A 20,522-nucleotide genomic window follows, 5' to 3' on the forward strand; every position below is an offset into this window, starting at 1 on the left:
AACTGCATAAGGCGTCTCCAGGTTCCGGAGGAAAGTCTGCCTAAGAACCTGATGCTGCGGCAAGCGCAGCGCCTCACGGGGCGGGTGAGGAACCCCCATCTCTGCCAAGTATTCCTGGGTATAGCGGGACTCAGACTGGAGATCCAGTTTCAAGGCCTTACCCATATCAGAAATAAACCGAGTGAAGGAGGAGTTACGAGGAGAAGACTCATCCTCCAAAGGAGACCCAGAACGAGATCTGGGGGCAGCAGAGAAAGAGGGAGAAACCTCCCTCGAGTAATAAGCAGGAGCCTCGGAGTCTCGAGAACGAGAGACCAAGGAGGCTCTACTGAAATGCCTCATGGGCGAGGAAGAACGGCACCGCGGTGGAACCAGACAGGCATTGTGCCTGACCTGGTTCCAGCTAAAGTTCCTGCTAAGACACAGAATAAAACCCGGAAGGGAATGGACAAGGGTTGTTCTAAGGAAAATAGGGATGATTTTCAGGTTAACCGCCAGGGGGAGCCTGAAATCTCCAAGGATCTCCTGAATGAGCAGTATCTAGGTCACCACAGGAGGAGCCTAAGAGCCCCAGGCAGGTCTGCTGACTCATGTAGAATAGGGTGTACCCTTAGAGTACAAAAACCAGCAGCTGAGAGCAAGCAGATAGGCAGGCTAGGGAGAAGGTTGAGACCTTTCCTCCCCGAGAGTCTCCTCGGGCCAAGCAAGGGTGATCCAGCCTCACCTATGGAGGTACAGGAGGCCGGAGAAATGCTGGATTAAGTCTTTTCTGATTCTGATCTCCCGATGGAACTGGACAACTTGCCTGAGGAAATAAGTACTGGTGAAGTAGCCATGGAGGTTGGTCTTTCTACCAGCTGCAAGTCCTAACTGGAGGAAACGGTGAGTGTGTTTTCAGCTTGCTTTGTTTGAGAAAGACTGTTTGTTGAAGCTGAACCTTTTGGGATCTTTTGGGTTTTTTTTTTTTACTGTTTTGCATTTTTGCTGTGAAGCTGATAGTGTCTGATTTGGGAGAGGTTTGCTGTTACCTGGGAGGGCATTTTGTAGGCTATATTATAGCAAGATAAAAAGCAAACCTGTGACACTCTCCTGTGCCTGGCAGTTTAGTAAATGTCTGCCAGAAGCTTCACTATAATAATAACAATTTATTCTTGTATACCGCCACACCCAATAAGTTCTAGGCGGTTCACATCCATTAATTAAGATCCGTGCTGACACATGGATTTACAAAATTTTGACAAAGTTACAGCAACAAAGAAGGGAGCGTGGGAGCGCTTTAACAGTTTTATCAATAGTACAAGCAGCAACAAAGGTATGGATGGAAGGTAAAAGAAGATAGGAGAGAAACCAAGTAGGGGGAGTGGGGGAGCAATAGGAGCGGGGAGAGTGTAGGATAGGGGTAGTTGCCGGTGGAAGGGGGTTAAAGGGCCTGTTCTCGGAAAAGGTGCGTTTTGAGTAGTTTTCTGAAGCTAAGGTAGCACTGAGTATAGGGTATCCAGTGCCTTGAACCCTATTGTTTTGAATGAACTGAATAACCAGCTTGGGAGCAGGCTGCTTTAAATTCTGAGGTGAGCCCAAACCTCAGAGGTGTGAAATAAGAAAAAGCAGTTGGACTTTATATTTGAATTGTTTGTTGCTCTTTCTTTTGAGTTTGGATTGTCTGAAGTTTTGGGGTCTACTTACCTTTTTGTTTGGACTCATAATACACTGACTTTTGCGCTTTGCCAAAGAATAAAAGTGAAGCATTTTTGTATTTCAACCTATTTGGGAGAATTTTGTTTTTTTTATTATTGATTGGTGTCGGTTCAGGCCTGCAGGGTGACTCCAGGCCGGGTCACATGCAAGTGCTATTATTTCTTGTAAGCACTGAGGGGTGCTGTGGAGTCCCGATCGAGCGGACCACAGTACTGGTTACAGCGGAAAGTGACTTGGGGAGGATCCCGGCGTCCGGGGCACAAGTCTGTGAAGCCTCGGGGAGGACGGAGCAAAGGAAAACTCCCCTTCATGGCTCGAGGCAATCACCCGGGAAACATCCAGCTGGCGTCCCGGGAAAAGCAAAAAGGACGGGGTCAAGCGAGGACCCGCCTCCAAAGCTGAAGACAGCAGATGCCCCGCGGGTCTCGAGGTCGGAGCCTGGCCCCGGAGGAGCAGAGAAGACTGAAGCCTTTTAGAAGGAGCGAGCCTTGATGAGGCCGAGGAGCGGGTTCCCTTCCATGACGCCCGAAAGGCCACATGCCCCGACTCCGGGGAGGAAGAGTCACTCGAGGACAGTCTGCGAGACTTCCGAGCACGACCCCGAGAGACAAGGGAAGAACGCCCAGGCTGGTCAAACCGGGACTGGGTCGAGGTCGAGGCCAGTTGACTAGAGGCCGGGACCAGTTGGCTCACCACCAAGGAATGCTGCATGGTAAGGATAGCCTTAAGCATGTCCTCGAACATAGGCACCGAGACCAGGGGCTGTTGGGTCGGAGGTGCAGCAGTGCGCTCCTTCGGTGGCGACCTCGAGGAAAAGTATTCCCTATGTGAGGAGGAACACTTTGAATGATGTCTCGAAGAGGCCGATGAAGCGGCACTCACATGAGACTCCGAGATAGGCTTTGCCGGCACACCTGAGGAGGCAAGAGGAGACTTACCCGAGGCCTGGGTAGCAGGAGGAGCCGAGGTCGCGGCCTTCGAGGCCGAGGCCCCCAACGCCGGGGCCGAGCTCGAGGCCTGTCCCGCATGATCCATGGGACCAAACAGTTGAAGAATCTTGGCCACTCTCCGAAGCACCCGCGGTTGCAAGGTCGCACAATGAGGGCAGGCCTCAGCACTGTGATCCGCGCCAAGGCACTGCACACACCAACGATGCAGGTCGGTGATTGAGATAACCTGGTTGCACTGGGTGCAGTTTTTAAACCCGATATGAGGCCAGGAATAAGAAAAAATACCGCCGCGGCCCCGCGAGGCCAAGCGGCCTAACAAAGAACGGTAACCCGGCAAAAAGACACAAAGTGAAAAACAAAAGACGCGAGCACAGCGACTAACCTGAAAACAAATGCAAGCCGCGGTGCAAAGAGGCATGATTTTGCGCAAAGCAAGGGAGCAGTGCTCCTGGCTCTGCGGAAACTTAAGAACTGAGGCCACGCTGAGTAGATGCATGCCCTAGGTCGGGCGGGAGAGACACTCGCGCATGCGCTGTCCACTCGCAAGCTTGAAGATCTTCAAGCAAGTCTGCTTGCGAGAACGTCCGCTAGGGGGCTCCGTTGGTGACATCACCCACATGTAGAGAATATGCTGCCTGCTTGTCCTGGGATAAGATCTTGTTGCCAGTTTCTTGATCCTATGCTTTCTTAATTTGGCATTTAGTGGGTCTTTTACTAAGGCGCGCTAGCCGATTTAGCGTGCACTAAATCAGCTAGCATTCCTTAGTAAAGACCCCCTTATTTTTGAGTCTTATCTTTTAGATACATTTATACTTTAGAATAACAGATGTTCACTTTTTAATATGACCACTTTTTTTTTTTTTTTATATTACAGTGCCTGAATGCACTTTACAGGCTGCATTCTTGTTTTTAATGTGACTGTGTGATGTTCTGAGCTTCCAAGGAGAATCAGCAAAGCAGTTTATCAGTTTACCAATATTCCTGAGGGTAAGTGTGGTTAAACATCACCATCTCCCCAGAATTGAAATATAAATTGGAGCCAAAAGAAGTAGTCTTTAGTTTGGTTAAAATGTCAACCTTATTATTCAATTTGCTGGTATGCTGTCCTTAGATACGGCAAGTCTCAACCGTTGTATCCATATCTGGTGGAGTATTAGAGAGAGAGGAAACACTGATCTCCAAGTACTGAAGGCTGGATAGACTTGTTTACATAGTCAATGAAAATTCACAGTTAATGGCACCTATATGAGGGGCTGCTGAAAAGCTCTCAGTCCAACCAAGAAGTGGAGCCATAAAACTTACAAGTTGTTCCATACTTTTTGTTTCATATGATTGAAACGAAAAGTGTCAAGAAAAGTGTGGAATAACTTGTAAGTTTCATGGCTCCACATCATTCTCTTCTTGGTTGGGCTGAGAACTTTTCAGCAGCTCCTCCTAGACTACAGTTGCTTGGCCTGTGACAAGATGGCCTCTGTACCTGTTCCAAATCACTTGTTTTCTCCTCCTCATAAGTTTGTAACATGATGTGTAGGACAATTCCGATAATGGCAGCCAGAGGAATTAGAACATTGTCTTGGAACTAAAGCGGTGTCATTAGTTCTTTTCATTTGGGTCCTTTTTATAAGTTCAAATTGAATTTGAACTACTGATGTTGTGCTCTGATAAATCTCTTGGATCATCTGGTTCCCGTTCAAACCACTTAAATGCCTCAGACATGAAAAATTCAACTTGTAGGCTGTGGGAGATTCCTGGCTTGGTTTTTCAAGAACCCTGCACATTCACCCAGTCAGCGCACATAAACTACTTTAGAAGGTGCAAAAAAAGTCTTTGAGACATCTATCTGAGCCTTTTCCCTATAGTCTCGGGAAAGACAAAGATATAATTTTAACTTTATATCTTGTATCTAGTGCAGCAGCCTGTACACATTTAGGCAGTTAGCCATATCCCATTCAGTCCAGCGACCTCAGCTTTTGGTCAATTTCCCCAGTTCTCACAGGCTTAATGCACCATAAGTCTGGTTCCTACTTCACTTGTTAAATAGTCCAAACAGAAGAACATTTAGGAGAAAGAAACCCCTTTTCCACAACAACAGTCTCAACTGGCTTTGGCTCAGTTGCCACACCCCAAACACCTTTAAACCAGTAAGTTCAGTTTAGAGAGATCTTGGATTAGAAGCTCACCTTTCTAGTGTTTTCCTGGATGAGTTCTTGGCTAGCTTTCTCACTCCAGTCCTCCCCAGGGCTAGGGAAGGTCTCTTTTCTTTGAGATCCTCTCTCTCTCAAGGGACCTCCCTGAATGACTCTCCTTTGTGGCAGATAAACACCTCCCTGCTGAGTCCCACCTCCTGACTCAGCAGGGCTGCCTTGTTAAGCCCAGTGCATTCTGGGACAAGTAGTCCGCTTAGTCTTGGGATAGTAGCCCCTGCTGTATGGAGGTGGAATGGTAGCATTGGTGGAAGATAACCCTTTACTGTTCCAAATAAACACAGAAAAGGAGAAAAGTAGGACAAGACTACAGAAACTTTTAGTAGGCAATTCTATAACTGAGCACCTACTAGGAGCCTGTTCTTTAAAATAACATAGGTGCCTGCCTTCCTTTCTAGAATACTAGGGTAATTGTGAATATAATATAATATAATATAAACTAAGTGCACTTAGGCCTGCCATAGAGTTGACAAAACCATGTGTGTCTGAGTGCCTGAGATAAGCACATAACTTATAATATGCAATAAGCTACACATGTGTGAGTCCTGTGCCATGTGACTTGTACACTGCCTTTTTGTAATTATACAACCATAGTCAAAGTGGTTTACAAATATACAGGTACAGTAAAATCCTGATTATCTGAGACTCAAGCAATCGGCACTCACCCAACTAAAAAAAAAAAATTGCCAAGAAAAAAAATCATCCTCCCTCCATCACCCGATGCAGCAGCGGCAGTGGTCCTGACCCACCAAAAACCCTCCCTCCAGCCCCGAAGTGGCAGTGGTCCTGATACACTAAAGTTAAGTGCTTCCTCCTTTTTTCTTCTTTCAGATGCACATACGAGTTGGTACATTAGCCAAATTTGAAAATATTTTACAAATGGACCAACACCCCAGTAAGGGCACGAAAGAAATTTTGATTAGTGTCCCGGGTGTATGAGGTCCAAAAGTTAGGTTTAACATTATACAAGTTTACTCTCGTAAAATTCTTCATAAAAATGGCCTTAGTATGTGCTGAGACTATATAGCTGTAGCAGCTTAGTAAAAGGACCCATAATCATTTTTTTCCTGTTTGTCTTTCTGCTTGAGTTGCTATGAGCCAAGGAAGTGGAAGGGCAGCTGTTGTAACGGAGCGGCGGTTAACATTCTGTGACTGCAAAAGTTTGCAGATTTTTGGGAGGCTCAGTTCTCTGAAAATACTGGCCTGAAGTTTCTGGTTTTCATACTCCTCCATAATATTTTTTTTTTTTGGGGGTGGGGGAATAGTTATCATGCCTATAGGTGGACATTTAGTTATTTCATATAATGAATTCCAACATTCCTTATGTTGGAAAGTATACAAATATTGTCATAATAGTATAAATTCAAATCTGCCTGCTCATTTTGATAACAGAAGAGGGATGAAATGGGAAAATGACTCTGCTACATAAATAAGGCCCTCTTTTACTAAGCCACGGATCAAGTTCCTACTGTGGCCTGAAGCACTAAATGCTCCGACATTGCTCCAACGCTCATAGGAATTCTATGCGTTCAGGGCCGCAGTAGAAACCTCTACCGCAGCTTAGTAAAAGGGGGGGGGGTTAAATAAATTAGATTTCATATATAGTACCTTGGTAATATACAGAGGTTTTGTCTTATGCTGTGGATAAGACATAATTTCTTTATATTGTTATTTCATTAGGCAAGATTATAAGGGGTGCAGTTATTAATATGGTCTGCCGTTAAGACATTTTACCACTAACTCATGCTATTGCACAGGTCCCATTTCAGGCAGTGAGACCTACCCCCTCTTTTGCTAAGGCGCACTAGCTGATTTAGCATGCGCGCCTTAGTTAAAGGACCCCCTAGTTAGTAATAATTGGTAGTCCATGTTGATAATTGCACTCCTAAGTCCTTTTTAATTAAAATTTTATTATATCATTTCTCTGCCAAAAAGGAATGCAGTTTCATAATGTACCAAATTGTAAAAAATGTGTTTTTATATTTAAATCTTATGTCATTTTGAATCCCTTTTAGAGACGAACAAAGAACAGTTGTCTTTTAAACATTTTGCCCTGAAACTTGAAGAGCATTCAGAGCTTCTTTTGACGTACACTTCTGTCAAGTAGAGTTCTTTGTGAAACCCATGGCTCAGAAGTGTTTCTTTTGCTGTTTTCTAGTCCTTGCTGGACTGTCCACTACAATTTTTATATGGTTCTTGGTGCAGCCCTTTCCTACTGTGATTAAGTCTGAATATTGGATGTATTTCTATGAGTATGAACCAGTTTACAGGAAAAATTTCACCTTTACTTTACGTGAACATGTGAAATGTGAAGACAGAAATCCTTTTGTGGTCATTTTGGTATTTTCAAGGCTTAGTGAAGTGAAAGCAAGACAGGCCATCAGGTCAACATGGGGTTCAAATCGAACTTGGTGGGGTCAAGAAGTTGTAACCTTTTTCTTAGTAGGCCGTGGAACTGAAGCAGAAGACAGGACAACCTTGTCGATTGTGGAGGATGAAAGCCATTCATATGGCGATATAATACGTCAGGATTTTCTGGACACTTATGGCAACCTAACCCTGAAAACAATAATGGCATTTCAATGGGCATCTGAATTTTGCTCCAACACAAAGTATATTATGAAGGCTGATTCAGATGTGTTTATCAATACTGGCAATCTAGTAAGATTTCTCTTAAGTTTGAGTTCAACAGAAAACTTAATTACTGGTTTCCCATTCCTTGACAATAAGCCTCAACGAGGACCTTCTGAAAAAGTACACATTTCTTATGAAGAATATCCTTTCAACGTGTATCCACCATATTGTACTGGTCTGGGATATGTAGTGTCGATTAAGCTGGCACTGAGGATCTATGAAACTATGGGTCAAATTAAACCTTTTAAATTTGAGGATGTTTATGTTGGGCTTTGTTTACAAAAGCTAAGAGTGAAAGTGTATGTTCCAGAAGATACAGAACTTTTCTTTTTGGACAAAATTAAATTTAATATTTGTAAGTACAGACATTTGATAGCAGTGCATGGATTGTCTTCCAGTGAAATCATAAAGTTTTGGCAGAACTTGAACAAATATTTTATGTTTGTCTGTAAGTGATGCTTTTAATTGTTCACAGAGCTTGAGGCAGCTTCATTTATTGGTGTAATTTGTCAATCCTAATAATATTGTTCCATATTTCTGAAACTGATAGGTAGAAGCAGGATTGGAGTTTGACCTTTTGGCTTGTAAGCCATTCATAAGAATAAGAACCTAAGAATAGCCTTACTGGGTCAAACCAATGGTCCATCCTCATGGTGGCCAATCCTGGTCACTAATCCCTGGCAAAAACGCAAAGTGTAGCAACATTCCATGTAGAGAATGAGGCGGGGAAAGAATTTGGCCCCATCCTCGTCCCCACCTCATCCCCATCCCCACATCCCATCTGCACAAGCCTTGAATAGTTATGATTTTATACTGAACTTATTTTATTAAAATATAAAAAGAAACAATATTCTGTACAATTTGTCATTTTATAAACACAAATAATGCACATCAAGGATCAACAAAATCCCTGTCTCCCATCCCCTTCACAAATATCCTCTCCACTATCAAGAAAACTGAATAAGCCAAATTATTACAGAATGCTACACAGCAAAAACATGCTAACAGAGTATCACAGAATATTTATGAAATTTACTAGTACGTTTAAATATACAAAAGTTCTTAACTTAATGAAATATTGAATAAAAATGAATATATTATGATCCCATGGTGACAGAAAACATAAAGCTCTGTTGTCACAACCCCAGCCTTAAGGCTAAGTTTGTGCCAGGTAAATCTCCTCACCCAAGCCTTACCTTGAAAAGGGCTAACCAGTGTGACAGGTTAGACTCAGACAGACAGATAGGGTCTGAGTTCCAATTGAACCACCATGTTACAGAACCCTGGGGAGGGGAAGATGAGTGGGAGAACAGCCTGGAGCAGCAGGAGGTGCCTAACAAAAAGGGACAGCCTAAGAGGCAGGCTCCTAGCTCAGGTAGTTCACAGCTGTTGAGCCTAATTAAGGCTCAGAGGAAAACTCAGCAGGAGCAGCAGGTTGCCCTTCTCCCTCCCAGGTTAGGGCGTGGCCAGCTCAGTGCTTTAGAGGCTGAGCTGAGAAAGACCAGATCAGTCTACCCTGGGGCAGCCCAGAAAGGAGGTCCTCAGGACTGGCCTCCTGAGTCTCAAGAAAGCCAGGACATTGAGATGGTGGATGCAGCCCTTGTTCCTGAGGCCAACCAGCCAGCCAGCCCAGAAGCCATGGAGTTTATGAACACTGCCATGTACCCAGAAGTAACAGTGATGGATGAAAGTTAAGTGCAATAACTTTAACTTTTTGCTGTGGTTGAAATTTTGTGGATTTTTGGTTTTTGGAAACCTGCATGCACCCGTTTGAAGCCCGGTGAGCAGTGCTGAGCTCACAGCTACAAAGGTGCCTGGATCTGGTGACATTAAAGCCAGGTTGAGTTTGTTTGGGCAATTTTTACTTTTGGCCTTTTTGCTGCTTGTTTGGGACTGCATTGTTGACTGTGTAAAGGGGTAGTAGAATTGGGGAGAATCCACACAAGATACTTGGGTGGGATTGTGGGGCCATTTGTGGCAAGTTTATTTGCAAGTGGATTCGGCTACTCCCCTCCTCCCACCAACTGCTTGCTGAGTTGGCGGGGATAGGCCTGTTACAAGCCAACATGGTGTACTAGTGCCTGAGCAGCATTGTGAAAAGACTTGTATAAAACTGAAGAATTGTAGTAGCCTTATTTCTGCCCTGCTTGGACTGTAGGAATATTAGGGCTGAGCTACTAGGGTCTATTGGAGCACTTACCTATTGGTACCTGCAAGGAAGGTGTGGGCTTTTGTTTTGCAGCCCGGATGTTTTGTTCATGGTTTTTTTTTTGTTGGAGTTAACCGACTAACCCCGACCTAGGGGCTATGCACTCAATACAGTGAGACTCAAGTTAATAAGAAACTTTATTGTTCCTGACAATTTGTTTTATTTTACTTAAGTACCAGCAGGGCTTCCAGCATCTTCTGGAGGCACGTCGAGTTCGGTCCTTTCTGCGCGTTGACCGGGGGCCATCGTTAAAGCCGGCACCGGCAACGCCACAAATGGTTTCAGGAGTGGGATACAGTGCCTCCTGCTGGTGGTGTTGGGAACTTTTGGAAAAAAAAAAAAGTTTGACTTTGTTTTTTTTTTTAGTTTGTTTTGTTGATTCCTGTTCCGGATCAAGGAGTGTTCCAGGACTCTTCAGCGGGTGGCCGGTGAGAGAACCAAGGCTGCTGGAGAGGATATCCGGAAGACTCGAGGAAGTCGGCGGGAGCTGGAGCCAGAGGAACCGGGACGTACTGGCCTGAGCTGTCCTACAAGGTGACCGACAAGTGCCAGACCGAGTTCCAGAGGACAGAGACGCAGACCGAATGACTGGGGGCCAAGGAGGCCTATAATACAAGCACAGACTCATCAGTACCGTCGGTAAGAGTACCTGAGCTAAGGGGCTGGTGAGGGGAGAGAACTAAGCTGTCTGGAGGTACCGAACTTGGTTTTGTTTTTTGTTTGTTTCTGTTCCAGACCCGGAAGGAAGATGGACCAGCAGCAGCTGATGGCGTTTCTGGCTGGAGAAAGACAGAAGCAGAGTGAGGACTTATAGACTGTCCTCAAGACTAACCAAGACTTATGGTATCGTTTTCAGGAACATTCAAGGCGGCAGTATGACGAAATGCTGATAGCTATGGGGGAGCAGACAGAGGTACTGACACAGCTTTTACAAAAACCTGCGCCAGCCACAGGCAGCGAGCCGGGACTGAGTTTTTCGCAGCAACCGGCAGTAGCAGCTAACCCACTCTCAGTTATGAACTTATGCAAAATAACACCGTCAGATGCTCCGGATGAATTTTTGTCCGCATTTGAGAGGGTAGCTACTGCAGCTGGTTGGCCACAGGGACAGTGGGCTGTCAGGCTTTTGCCTTGTCTAGCTGGGGAGACACTGACAGCATTTCAGACACTCAACCCCGAGCTAGCCAACAACTACCAGGCAATGAAAATTCACATCCTGGAATACTTAGGGTTTACTCCCGAGCACTACAGGCAAAAATTTAGATCCACTGTAATGCAGGAAAAAGAGAGACCCAAGGCTTTGGTGCAGAAGTTAACAAAATTGGCAGAGAGATGGCTGCACACATATTTAGGGGACCCCAGAGCTTTGTTTCTAGAAGTGGTAAAGGAACAGTTCCTAGAGTCAGTCCCGAAAAAACTACGGGGCTGGATTCGGAGACAGGGATGCAAGAACCTTCACCAAGCTATGGAGGTGGCTGAGGCGTATTTAGACGCCCAGGGCACCGGTGAAGAGGAGAGAGCAACCTCTTCACAGAGCTAGGAGAAGGGGAAGGCAGTGCTGCCTCAAGGCCAACCTCACAAGACCACTGGGTATCCCAAGCCCAAGGAGCCCTTGCACAAAGAGGCGCTCCGTTGCTATCGATGTGGGAAGTCGGGGCATACCCAGAGGTTTTGTAGAGACAGATGGAACTTGATGGTGACCCAAGGGACACACACCCAGATTCCTGAGGCATATCGTGCTCTAGTCTTTGTTGCAGGTAGGGAAGTCTCAGCCCTCATTGACACCGGGGCCGAGCAATCAGTGGCCTCGGACCAACTCTGGTCCGAATTGGGAAAGGATCAGAGCTTGGGGGCAGAGAAAGTTCCCATTACCTGTATTCATGAGGAGTCTAGGGAATATCCTCTAGGGCCCTTGACTATAGATTATGGCAGGGAGAGAACCCGCATACAAGTAGCGGTCTTAAAATCTACTCCTTACCCGTTAATCTTGGGCAGAGATTGGTTAGCCCAGGCTCGTGCAGGGGTTCCTCAAGGAGGGGGGAGCCCGTGGAAGTGTGTGTTGGGGGACAAGGTAGAAGGGAGAGTGACTGCTCCATCGGGGAGATGGCATTGGCCTAGAGTGCCGAGGCGGAGAAGAGGGCGTCCGACTATTCGCTGGGCCCCTCTTTTGGATAAAGCCTTAGCACCAACCCTGGCCTATCCTAGGGCAGCGGGATATGATCTTTACGCTGCCCAGGAGCAAACTATCCCAGCTAAGAGGAGGACCTTGGTAATAACCGATATCCAGGTATCACCACTGCCAGGTTCCTATATCAGGATAGCCCCACGATCAGGGTTAGCCCTTGAACACGCAATAGATGTGGCCGCGGGGGTAATTAACCCTGATTTTTAGAGGGAATCTGGCGGTACTACTCGTCAACCAAGGGGATACTGATTATAGGGTTCAGGTCGGGGACCGTATAGCTCAGATGGTATGCGAAAGGATTTGGCACCCTGAGCTGGAACAGTGGGAGCGGCTCTCTGATACGAGCCGGGAACAAAAGGGATTCGGATCTATGGGGGTTGGGACCCGAGGGTCTAGTGCATTCCCTGAAACCTTAGGTACAAATAAAGAGAGTACGGGGGAGGCAACCCTAGCCGCCCTTACGGCGGAAATAGGAACTCTAAGGGGGGAGTTAGAAGCCGCACAGCATAAATGGGAAACAAACTTCAAGACCCAAGCTGAGGCTAGTTTCCAATCCTGGAAGGATCCACTGGACCGAGCGAACGAAAAGTCCAGGGAAGAGATCACTGCTCAGTGCCAGCGAGAATCCGACGGGTTGAGGAAACTAGTTGACCAAATGAACGCTCAAATAAAGTTAGTTCAGGGGCAGGTAAAGGAAAGCCAAGCCCAACAGCAGGCTGTCCAGCACAGTGTCAGAGATATAAAAACATTGTGTGGGAAACTAACAAATAAAACAGGGAGAGCGGAGAGTTGGGTTGAACGTCAACAAGTCCAGGACGAACAGCTAGAGCACCACACCCAACAGTTTGACCGGGTCATAGACACATTTAAGGAGATGGAGCAAGGCATGAGTGAACTAAAAGAGCAAATCACTCAAATGCAAAAAGAGGAGCTAGGAGGGATGACTCAGGTTATCGCTGCCTTAGCACAAAGGGTGGATGGATTGGAGAGGCCAAAGAGTTATGACAGCGGGGCCTCAGAAGGGAAATACGAGACCCCCCATTTTACGGTGGCCAGAGGATTTTGAGGACCCAGATACACCACCCCTAAGTCAAGGGAAAAAAGGTAACAAACCACGGAGACGCTACTGAGCATCGCTCAGGCAAACTTAGCACTAATGTGGATAGTCTCTCCAGAATGCAAGAGAGTAGTAAAACAGTTCTAAAAGCTAGGGACGGCCAACCCTTAAAGGTGAGGGTATGTCACAACCCCAGCCTTAAGGCTAAGCTTGTGCCAGGTAAATCTCCTCACCCAAGCCTTACCTTGAAAAGGGCTAACCAGTGTGACAGGTTAGACTCAGACAGACAGATAGGGTCTGAGTTCCAATTGAACCACCATGTTACAGAACCCTGGGGAGGGGAAGATGAGTGGGAGAACAGCCTGAAGCAGCAGGAGGTGCCTCACAAAAAGGGACAGCCTAAGAGGCAGGCTCCTAGCTCAGGTAGTTCACAGCTGTTGAGCCTAATTAAGGCTCAGAGGAAAACTCAGCAGAAGCAGCAGGTTGCCCTTCCCCCTCCCAGGTTAGGGCATGGCCAGCTCAGTGCTTTAGAGGCTGAGCTGAGAAAGACCAGCCCAGAAAGGAGGTCCTCAGGACTGGCCTCCTGAGTCTCAAGAATGCCAGGACATTGAGATGGTGGATGCAGCCCTTGTTCCTGAGGCCAACCAGCCAGCCAGCCCAGAAGCCATGGAGTTTATGGACACTGCCATGTAACCAGAAGTAACAGCGATGGATGAAAGTTAAGTGCAATAACTTTACTTTTTTCTGTGGTTGAAATTTTGTGGATTTTTGGTTTTTGGAAACCTGCATGAAGCCCGGTGAGCAGTACTGAGCTCACAGCTGCAAAGGTGCCTGGATCTGGTGACAATAAAGCCAGGTTGAGTTTGTTTGGGCAATTTTTACTTTTGGCCTTTTTGCTGCTTATTTGGGACTGCATTGTTGACTGTGTAAAGGGGTAGTAGAATTGGGGAGAATCCACACAAGATACTTGGGTGGGATTGTGGGGCCATTTGTGGCAAGTTTATTTGCAAGTGGATTCGGCTACTCCCCTCCTCCCACCAACTGCTTGCTGAATTGGCGGGGATAGGCCTGTTACAAGCCAGGCTCAAACAACATGGTGTACTAGTGCCTGAGCAGCATTGTGCAAAGACTTGTATTAAACTGAAGAATTGTAGTAGCCTTATTTCTGCCCTGCTTGGACTGTAGGAATATTAGGGCTGAGCTACTAGGGTCTATTGGAGCACTTACCTATTGGTACCTGCAAGGAAGGTGTGGGCTTTTGTTTTGCAGCCCGGATATTTTGTTCATGTTTTTTTTTTGTTGGAGTTAACCGACTAACCCCTACCTAGGGGCTATGCACTCAATAAAGTGAAACTCAAGTTAATAAGAAACTTTATTGTTCCTGACAATTTGTTTTATTTTACTTATAAGTACCAGCAGGGCTTCCAGCATCTTCTGGAGGCACGTCGAGTTCAGTCCTTTCTGCGCGTTGACCGGGGGCCATCGTTAAAGCCGGCACCGGCAACGCCACACTGTGTAGTGAAAGTTTATTGAACACAGAGTAGTGTTTCTGAGGATCAAAGGATTCTGGAAAGGTGATACTATTGGGGGATATTTGAATTTAATGTCCTTTCTATGATATTACCTTTAACACCTTAAACATTGATCACGAAAGCGCAGTTATATTGATATACTAACAATATCACAGTCACACATGACAGGAATAGTGTTAGGGGAGTTCAACTAGGGCAACTGCCCCCTGGTCAGAGAGAGCCCTAAGCCAGCTGGAAGCTAAAGCATGGCCTGGGCTATGTGGTACCCAGATATGTCTAACACCAATTCTAGCAGGATACATATTTCAAATCTGATATATTCTTCTTTTTTTTAATCTTTATTAATTTTCAATCTATGACAGCGCATTACAAATAATATAATATAAAAATATTACATAAAATGCACCATTCTCACAAATATTAAAGAAAACAATCATTTTCCCCATCCTTCTCCCAATTAATAATATATCAAATCATATTATGTATTACATTATAATTAAATAATTTTAATCTTCAAATAAAAACCCCTCCCTCCCTTCCCCCCACCCTGGATGTGCAAGGAAATCTAAAAAAGAAAAGATACATTACCATTATTGTATGTTAACAAAATCAATCAATGGACTCCATTCTTTATTAAATACAATACTAAAACCCGAACATTCCACATGCAATCTTTCATATTTATATGTTACACACACTTTCCCACCAGAATGTATAGTTAAGTCTGTCATGACATTTTCAGTTTTTCGTGATCATTTGGATGGCTACTCCTGTCATGATCAATAAAAGACGGCTTTTATATTTATCCAAAACAGGCTTTACCTGTAACAACGTGCCACAAATTACAACTTCATAAGATAAAGGAATAGATGAATCAAGAATAAGATTTATTTGCCCCCAAATTGACCTCCAGAAATCAAGTATCAATGGACAAAAATATAACAGATGATCAAGAGTCCCTATATTAACATAACAATGCCAGCATCTATTAGACTTAGAATTATCCAACTTTTGTAATCGAACTGGAGTCCAAAAAATCCTCTGCAATAAAAATAACCATGTTTGCCTCATAGATGCTAACGCTGTACATTTAAACCTCCAAGTCCAAATTCGTGGCCATCGAGATTCAGAAATATACTGTTTTATCTCGATACTCCAAATATCCATGAGACTATTTTTTGGCTTTTTATTCAAGAATTGAGAAATTAATTTGTACCACTGGGCAGCCTGATGTCCTACTAAATCTGTCTGGTAGCAAAGGATCTGCAAGCTATAAGTTTTTAAGTTTTCCCATTCGGGGAACCCACTTTGAATGGCCTGCTTCAGCTGCAACCCCCTATATTGTTGAGATTTTAGAATGCCAAATGATTGCTGCAGTCATGAAAAATCAAGCAGTTTCCCATTAGATATAACATCATCCAATGTCCGAATACCTGCCTGCATCCAGTTCTTCCAGGCGATCCCAGCACCGCCTATTTGAATCTTGGAGTTTAACAATAAGGATTGCAAAGTAGATTTCATTATAGGAACATCTGTTAGTTTATCAATAAATTTAATTGTTTTCCATGTATCCAATATACAGTCAAACCTCGGTTTGCGAGTAACCCGGTTTGCGAGTGTTTTGCAAGACAAGCAAAACATTCTCGCAAAACGTGTCTCGCAAACCGAGTGTTGACTCGATTTGCGGGCACCCCCCCCGTGCAAACTGGCACCCGCTGCCCGAACAACTTAAACTTACACCCCCCCCCCCCCGGTCTGGCACCGTCACGCAGCCCACAGGATGTGCCGGTGCCGCTAGAAGATCTTCCTGCTTCTGCTGGCCTTAAGCATGCATCTGCGCATGCTCAAGGACTTCTAATTCTCCCTCTCGCCGACAGGGGGGGGGGGCGTTAAGTTTAAGTTGTTCAGGCGGGGGGTGCCGTTTCGCGTGGAGAGGGGCTTTGCGAGTGTGGGGGGGTTCAGCGCCGCTGGCCTCGGGGGTAGGGTGGGAACGTGTCAAAGCAAGTTTCCATTATTTCCTTTGGGGAAACTCGCTTCGATATACGAGTATTTTGGTTTACGAGAATGCTTCTGGAACGAATTATGCTCGTAAACCAAGGTTCCACTGTAATTCGGTTGTGCTTAGCATATCTGGGTATTTTGATACTTAATATATGACATAGTCGCATAGGGGACATAATTTTCCATTCTAGATGTAACCAATCTGGATAATGCTCAATGAGCTCGGGGAGGATCTAATACATTCCTTGGCGCATTATATAGGCCTGATAATACCTATAAAAATTGGGGAAATTTACCTCACCCTCCGTAATCGGCTTTTGTAAAGATACTAAAGCAATTCTCACGTTTTTCCCAAGCCAAACAAATTTTGTCAGAATACTATTTAATTTTTTGTAAAAGGGTCTTTATTCATCTTAGGCAATACCAGAATTCTTGCCGTATTCATACCATCAGACAAAGCCTCTGCACCAACCATGATGTTAAACATCCTAGCAAGTGGATTGATAATCTCTTCTTTTAGAAGTTTATAAAACTCTACTCGCATCCTCACCTGGCGCCTTCAGCAGAGGACTATTCCCAATTGCCCAGTACACTTCTTCTGGAGTACTGTATTTTCACGCATATAACGCGCGCGTTATACACGGTTTTTACAAACTGTGCATAACCTTGCGTTTTAAACGCGTGAGCGCGTTTTACAAATTTTTTTAACATAGTTCCCCCCCTGACGTCTGATGCACCCCCACCCCGAAGGACCGCTCGCACGCACCCGGACTCGCACCCCCACCCCGAAGGACCACTCGCATGCACTCCTACCCGCACCCCCACCCTGAAGGACCGCTCGCACCCCCACAGCCTCCCGACCCCTCCCCTCATCATGTAGAAGTTCCTACCGGTGTCCTGCTTCCTCTTGGCGGTCCCGGCCCTTCTGTGAGCCCTGCGTCTGCGCTGCTTCGTCTTCCAGCGGTCCCGCCCTTTCTCTGACATCTGACGTCAGAGAAAGGGCGGGACCGCCGTAAGACGAAGCAGCGCAGATGCAGGGCTCACAGAAGGGCCGGGACCGCCAAGAGGAAGCAGCAGGACACTGGTAGGAGCTTCTACATGATGAGGGGTGGGGGTCGGGAGGCTGTGGGGGTGCGAGCGGTCCTTCAGGGTGTGGATGGGAATGCGTGCGAGCGGTCCTTCGGGGTGGGGATGCGTGCGAGCGGTCCTGCGGGGGGGGGGGTGAATCGGACGTCGGGGGGGCATCAGGCTTTCAGGGTGGGGACAGGACTTCAAGGGGGAGAGGAGAGTCAGGGCGGGGAAAGGAGAGTCGGGGTGGCCAGAGGAGAGTCGGGGCGGGGGAGAGGAGAGTCAGGCGGCGACGGGAGAGTCGGGGCAGCATGCGCGGTATACGGGTGTGCGCGGTATATAAATTTTTTTACATATATGTCGGTTTCCCGCACGCTATACCCGTATGCGCGTTTTACACGGGTGCGCGTTATCTACGTGAAAATACGGTAATTGGCTCATTCAGACGCTCCCTATCATTCTCAGAAATACAGGGCAATTTTATCCCATCCAAATATGAATTTGTCAATATCTCCTATCTCCGGATCAGTTATAACCCGCTTCCCTTGTTCATTTATCAAGGCTTTAACCCTATTGGGACCCATTCTAGATGAAACCGAACGAGTTAATAGTTTTCCCCCTTTATTCCCTTGTTTATACAGTTGAAATTTATAATAAGCTATAGATTTATGTGCTCGCTGATGTAGAAGGGAATTAAGAGTTATTTGGTATTCCATCAATTCCTGTCTAAGCGTTGAGTCACTCGAGTGCCCATATTTCTTCCTAACCTTTACAATATCCCTCTCATAACGCAAAATTTCCCTATCCCAAGCTTTTTTAACATGACAACTATAACTTATTGTATCTCTTCTCAACACCGCCTTTGCCGCTTCCCAAAATAAAATAGAATCCTCTTCGGCGTGAGCATTATGCCTCTTATAATCTATCCATGTACTCAATAGTCTTTCTCTATATATTTGTCCCTATATAGTGCTAGCGGAAACACCCATCGCCACATCCTTTGAGACCCCCTACCATTCTGCCACCTCGCATATACCCATGCATGATCAGAAATTGTATAAGGACCTATATCCGTCTGCACCAAATTCCGAAACACCGAATCCATTACCCAAATGTAGTCAATACGAAATAATGTGTACCATGTGCTCAAGATACATGGGTATAATCCCTCTCAAATCCATGTAATACCCTCCAAGAATCTATTAATTCCAGATTTTCACTAAATTTTTGGATCTCCCTTTCCCCTATTCAATGCATAATACCCCCTGGCCCCGTACAATCCAAATTAGAATCATGCCCAGCATTAAAGTCTCCCCCAATAATTAAAGAGACTTGAGCAAAAGGCAATAATAATCGGGTTAAGTTGGCAAAAAAAAACAGATCGCTATCATTTGGAGCATATACACAGCAAAAAACAAAATTCTGTTGCGCTATTACCCCTTGACAGAGTATATATCGTCCCTCTCCATCTTTACTCAAAATTTGTAAAATATCCACTAGACCCCTACGAAACAAAATCGCTACTCCTGTGTCTACTTTGTTCAGAAACTGCCACACATTCCCCAACCCACCATTGCTTCAATTTCATATGTTCAATATCATTTAAATGAGTCTCTTGGAGAAAGGCCACGTCCACCTTGTGATGCTGTAATTGCTGCAAAATATTTGTACGTTTGATGGGAGAATTAATTCCCCCCACATTCCAAGATACAAAATTAACCAGGACCCATTTTTATTAACCATTCCACATACTCCTTCATCAAAATCCGTGTAACCCAGCCATCTCAGCCACTGACCAAGTTCCACCCTAACATCAGCTGATCATCCAACTTCAAAGCTAGATAGAGAGTACCATTTCCTTTCACCCATCCCTTTATTCCCAACCTTTCCCCTACTTTACTACTATAATTTCCCACCCCCTAAACCCTACCCAAAATTGTATCTCAAGACCTACCATATAGATCTTAAGATCACAAGAAAGAAGTAACCTCATCCCAACCACCCCAAAATACTTCTCCAACTTCCAGATAAACACCTAAGAAATCCCCACCTTCAGAACATCCCTTTTAACACACCTTACTACTCTGACAGACTCACCACTATTTTCATCACCAATAGTAACCCTAGCAATCCATTCAACACACTTTCTGCACTCAAACCACCCACCAATTAACTTCACAATCCTCCAATCATCCTCACACTACATGCAAACCAATAAAAAGGTCCAGGAATGATAATAATTCTTCTTAAACCAGTCGACTTCCTGCACATTTCGCTGAGGCTCCTCTGGTTTATCGACGCCATCCAGAAGAACCAATTACATCTTTTCCTTGGTCACCAGCATATTCTTTCACCAGGAGATTAGGAGCTCCTAATTTTTGTAACTCCGTCCAAGCCTCCACTACAGTTCGAACACGACTAGTTGTACTCCCCACTGTCAAAGCCAAAGCAAATGGAAAAAGCCATCTATATTTAATACCCTCTTTACGAAGATAGGTAGTTACCTTTTGCAACTCCTTCCTTTTTCGTAAGGTAACAGCCGCTACATCCTGATAAATATCCAGTTGTAAATTGTTCCATTTGTAATCCTTTAGTTTTCTTGCTGCATGAAAGATTTCCTCCTTCATTCGAAAGCTTCCCAGACACAAAATAATGTCTCGAGGCAATTTGGATTTAGGACGTCTCAGTGCCCTATGCACTCGTTCAATTTCAATCTCCTGTACCTGTCCCTCACCTGTCTTTGCAGTAGTGAGAATGTCTTTACAAATGTCCAAAGCAGTTCGGCGTGTATCCAAAAAAGCATGTTCTTCCGGAACCCCCCTGATCCTTAGATTACACCTCCGAGATCTATTTTCTAGATCTTCCAACTTATCTAAAATTGCTGACTCCTCCAAGTGAACTTTTGCCACTTCCTGTTGTACCACCATAATGTCTTCAGTCATGGTGTTAACATGTGTTTCCACCAAATCTTGTCGCTTCACCAACTC

The 20,522-nt window shown here is 45.3% G+C and overlaps 2 protein-coding genes across 3 annotated transcripts in view; both read left to right on the top strand.

The window, feature by feature from the left end:
- Window positions 1-20,522, top strand: part of LOC117366587 (UDP-GalNAc:beta-1,3-N-acetylgalactosaminyltransferase 1-like) — an 81,188-nt gene that overhangs the window by 10,476 nt on the left and 50,190 nt on the right. The window contains exons 1-2 of one of the 2 annotated variants that reach the window (XM_033958105.1): window positions 872-882; window positions 3,520-3,632. The gene's annotated coding sequence lies outside the window, so the exon portion shown is untranslated. Of the gene's footprint in view, window positions 1-871; window positions 883-3,519; window positions 3,633-20,522 lie in introns of those variants that run through there. The other variant, XM_033958109.1, reaches the window with a different exon arrangement.
- On the top strand, window positions 854-8,303 carry LOC117366589 (UDP-GalNAc:beta-1,3-N-acetylgalactosaminyltransferase 1-like). Its single transcript, XM_033958113.1, has 3 exons — window positions 854-882; window positions 3,520-3,632; window positions 6,865-8,303. The coding sequence occupies exon 3, from the start codon at window positions 6,974-6,976 to the stop codon at window positions 7,937-7,939; it is 966 nt and encodes a 321-aa protein (XP_033814004.1). The 5' UTR covers window positions 854-882; window positions 3,520-3,632; window positions 6,865-6,973; the 3' UTR covers window positions 7,940-8,303.

The sequence above is a fragment of the Geotrypetes seraphini genome, chromosome 9 (genome assembly GCF_902459505.1).
Source record: "Geotrypetes seraphini chromosome 9, aGeoSer1.1, whole genome shotgun sequence".
In the NCBI taxonomy this organism is placed as follows: domain Eukaryota; kingdom Metazoa; phylum Chordata; class Amphibia; order Gymnophiona; family Dermophiidae; genus Geotrypetes; species Geotrypetes seraphini.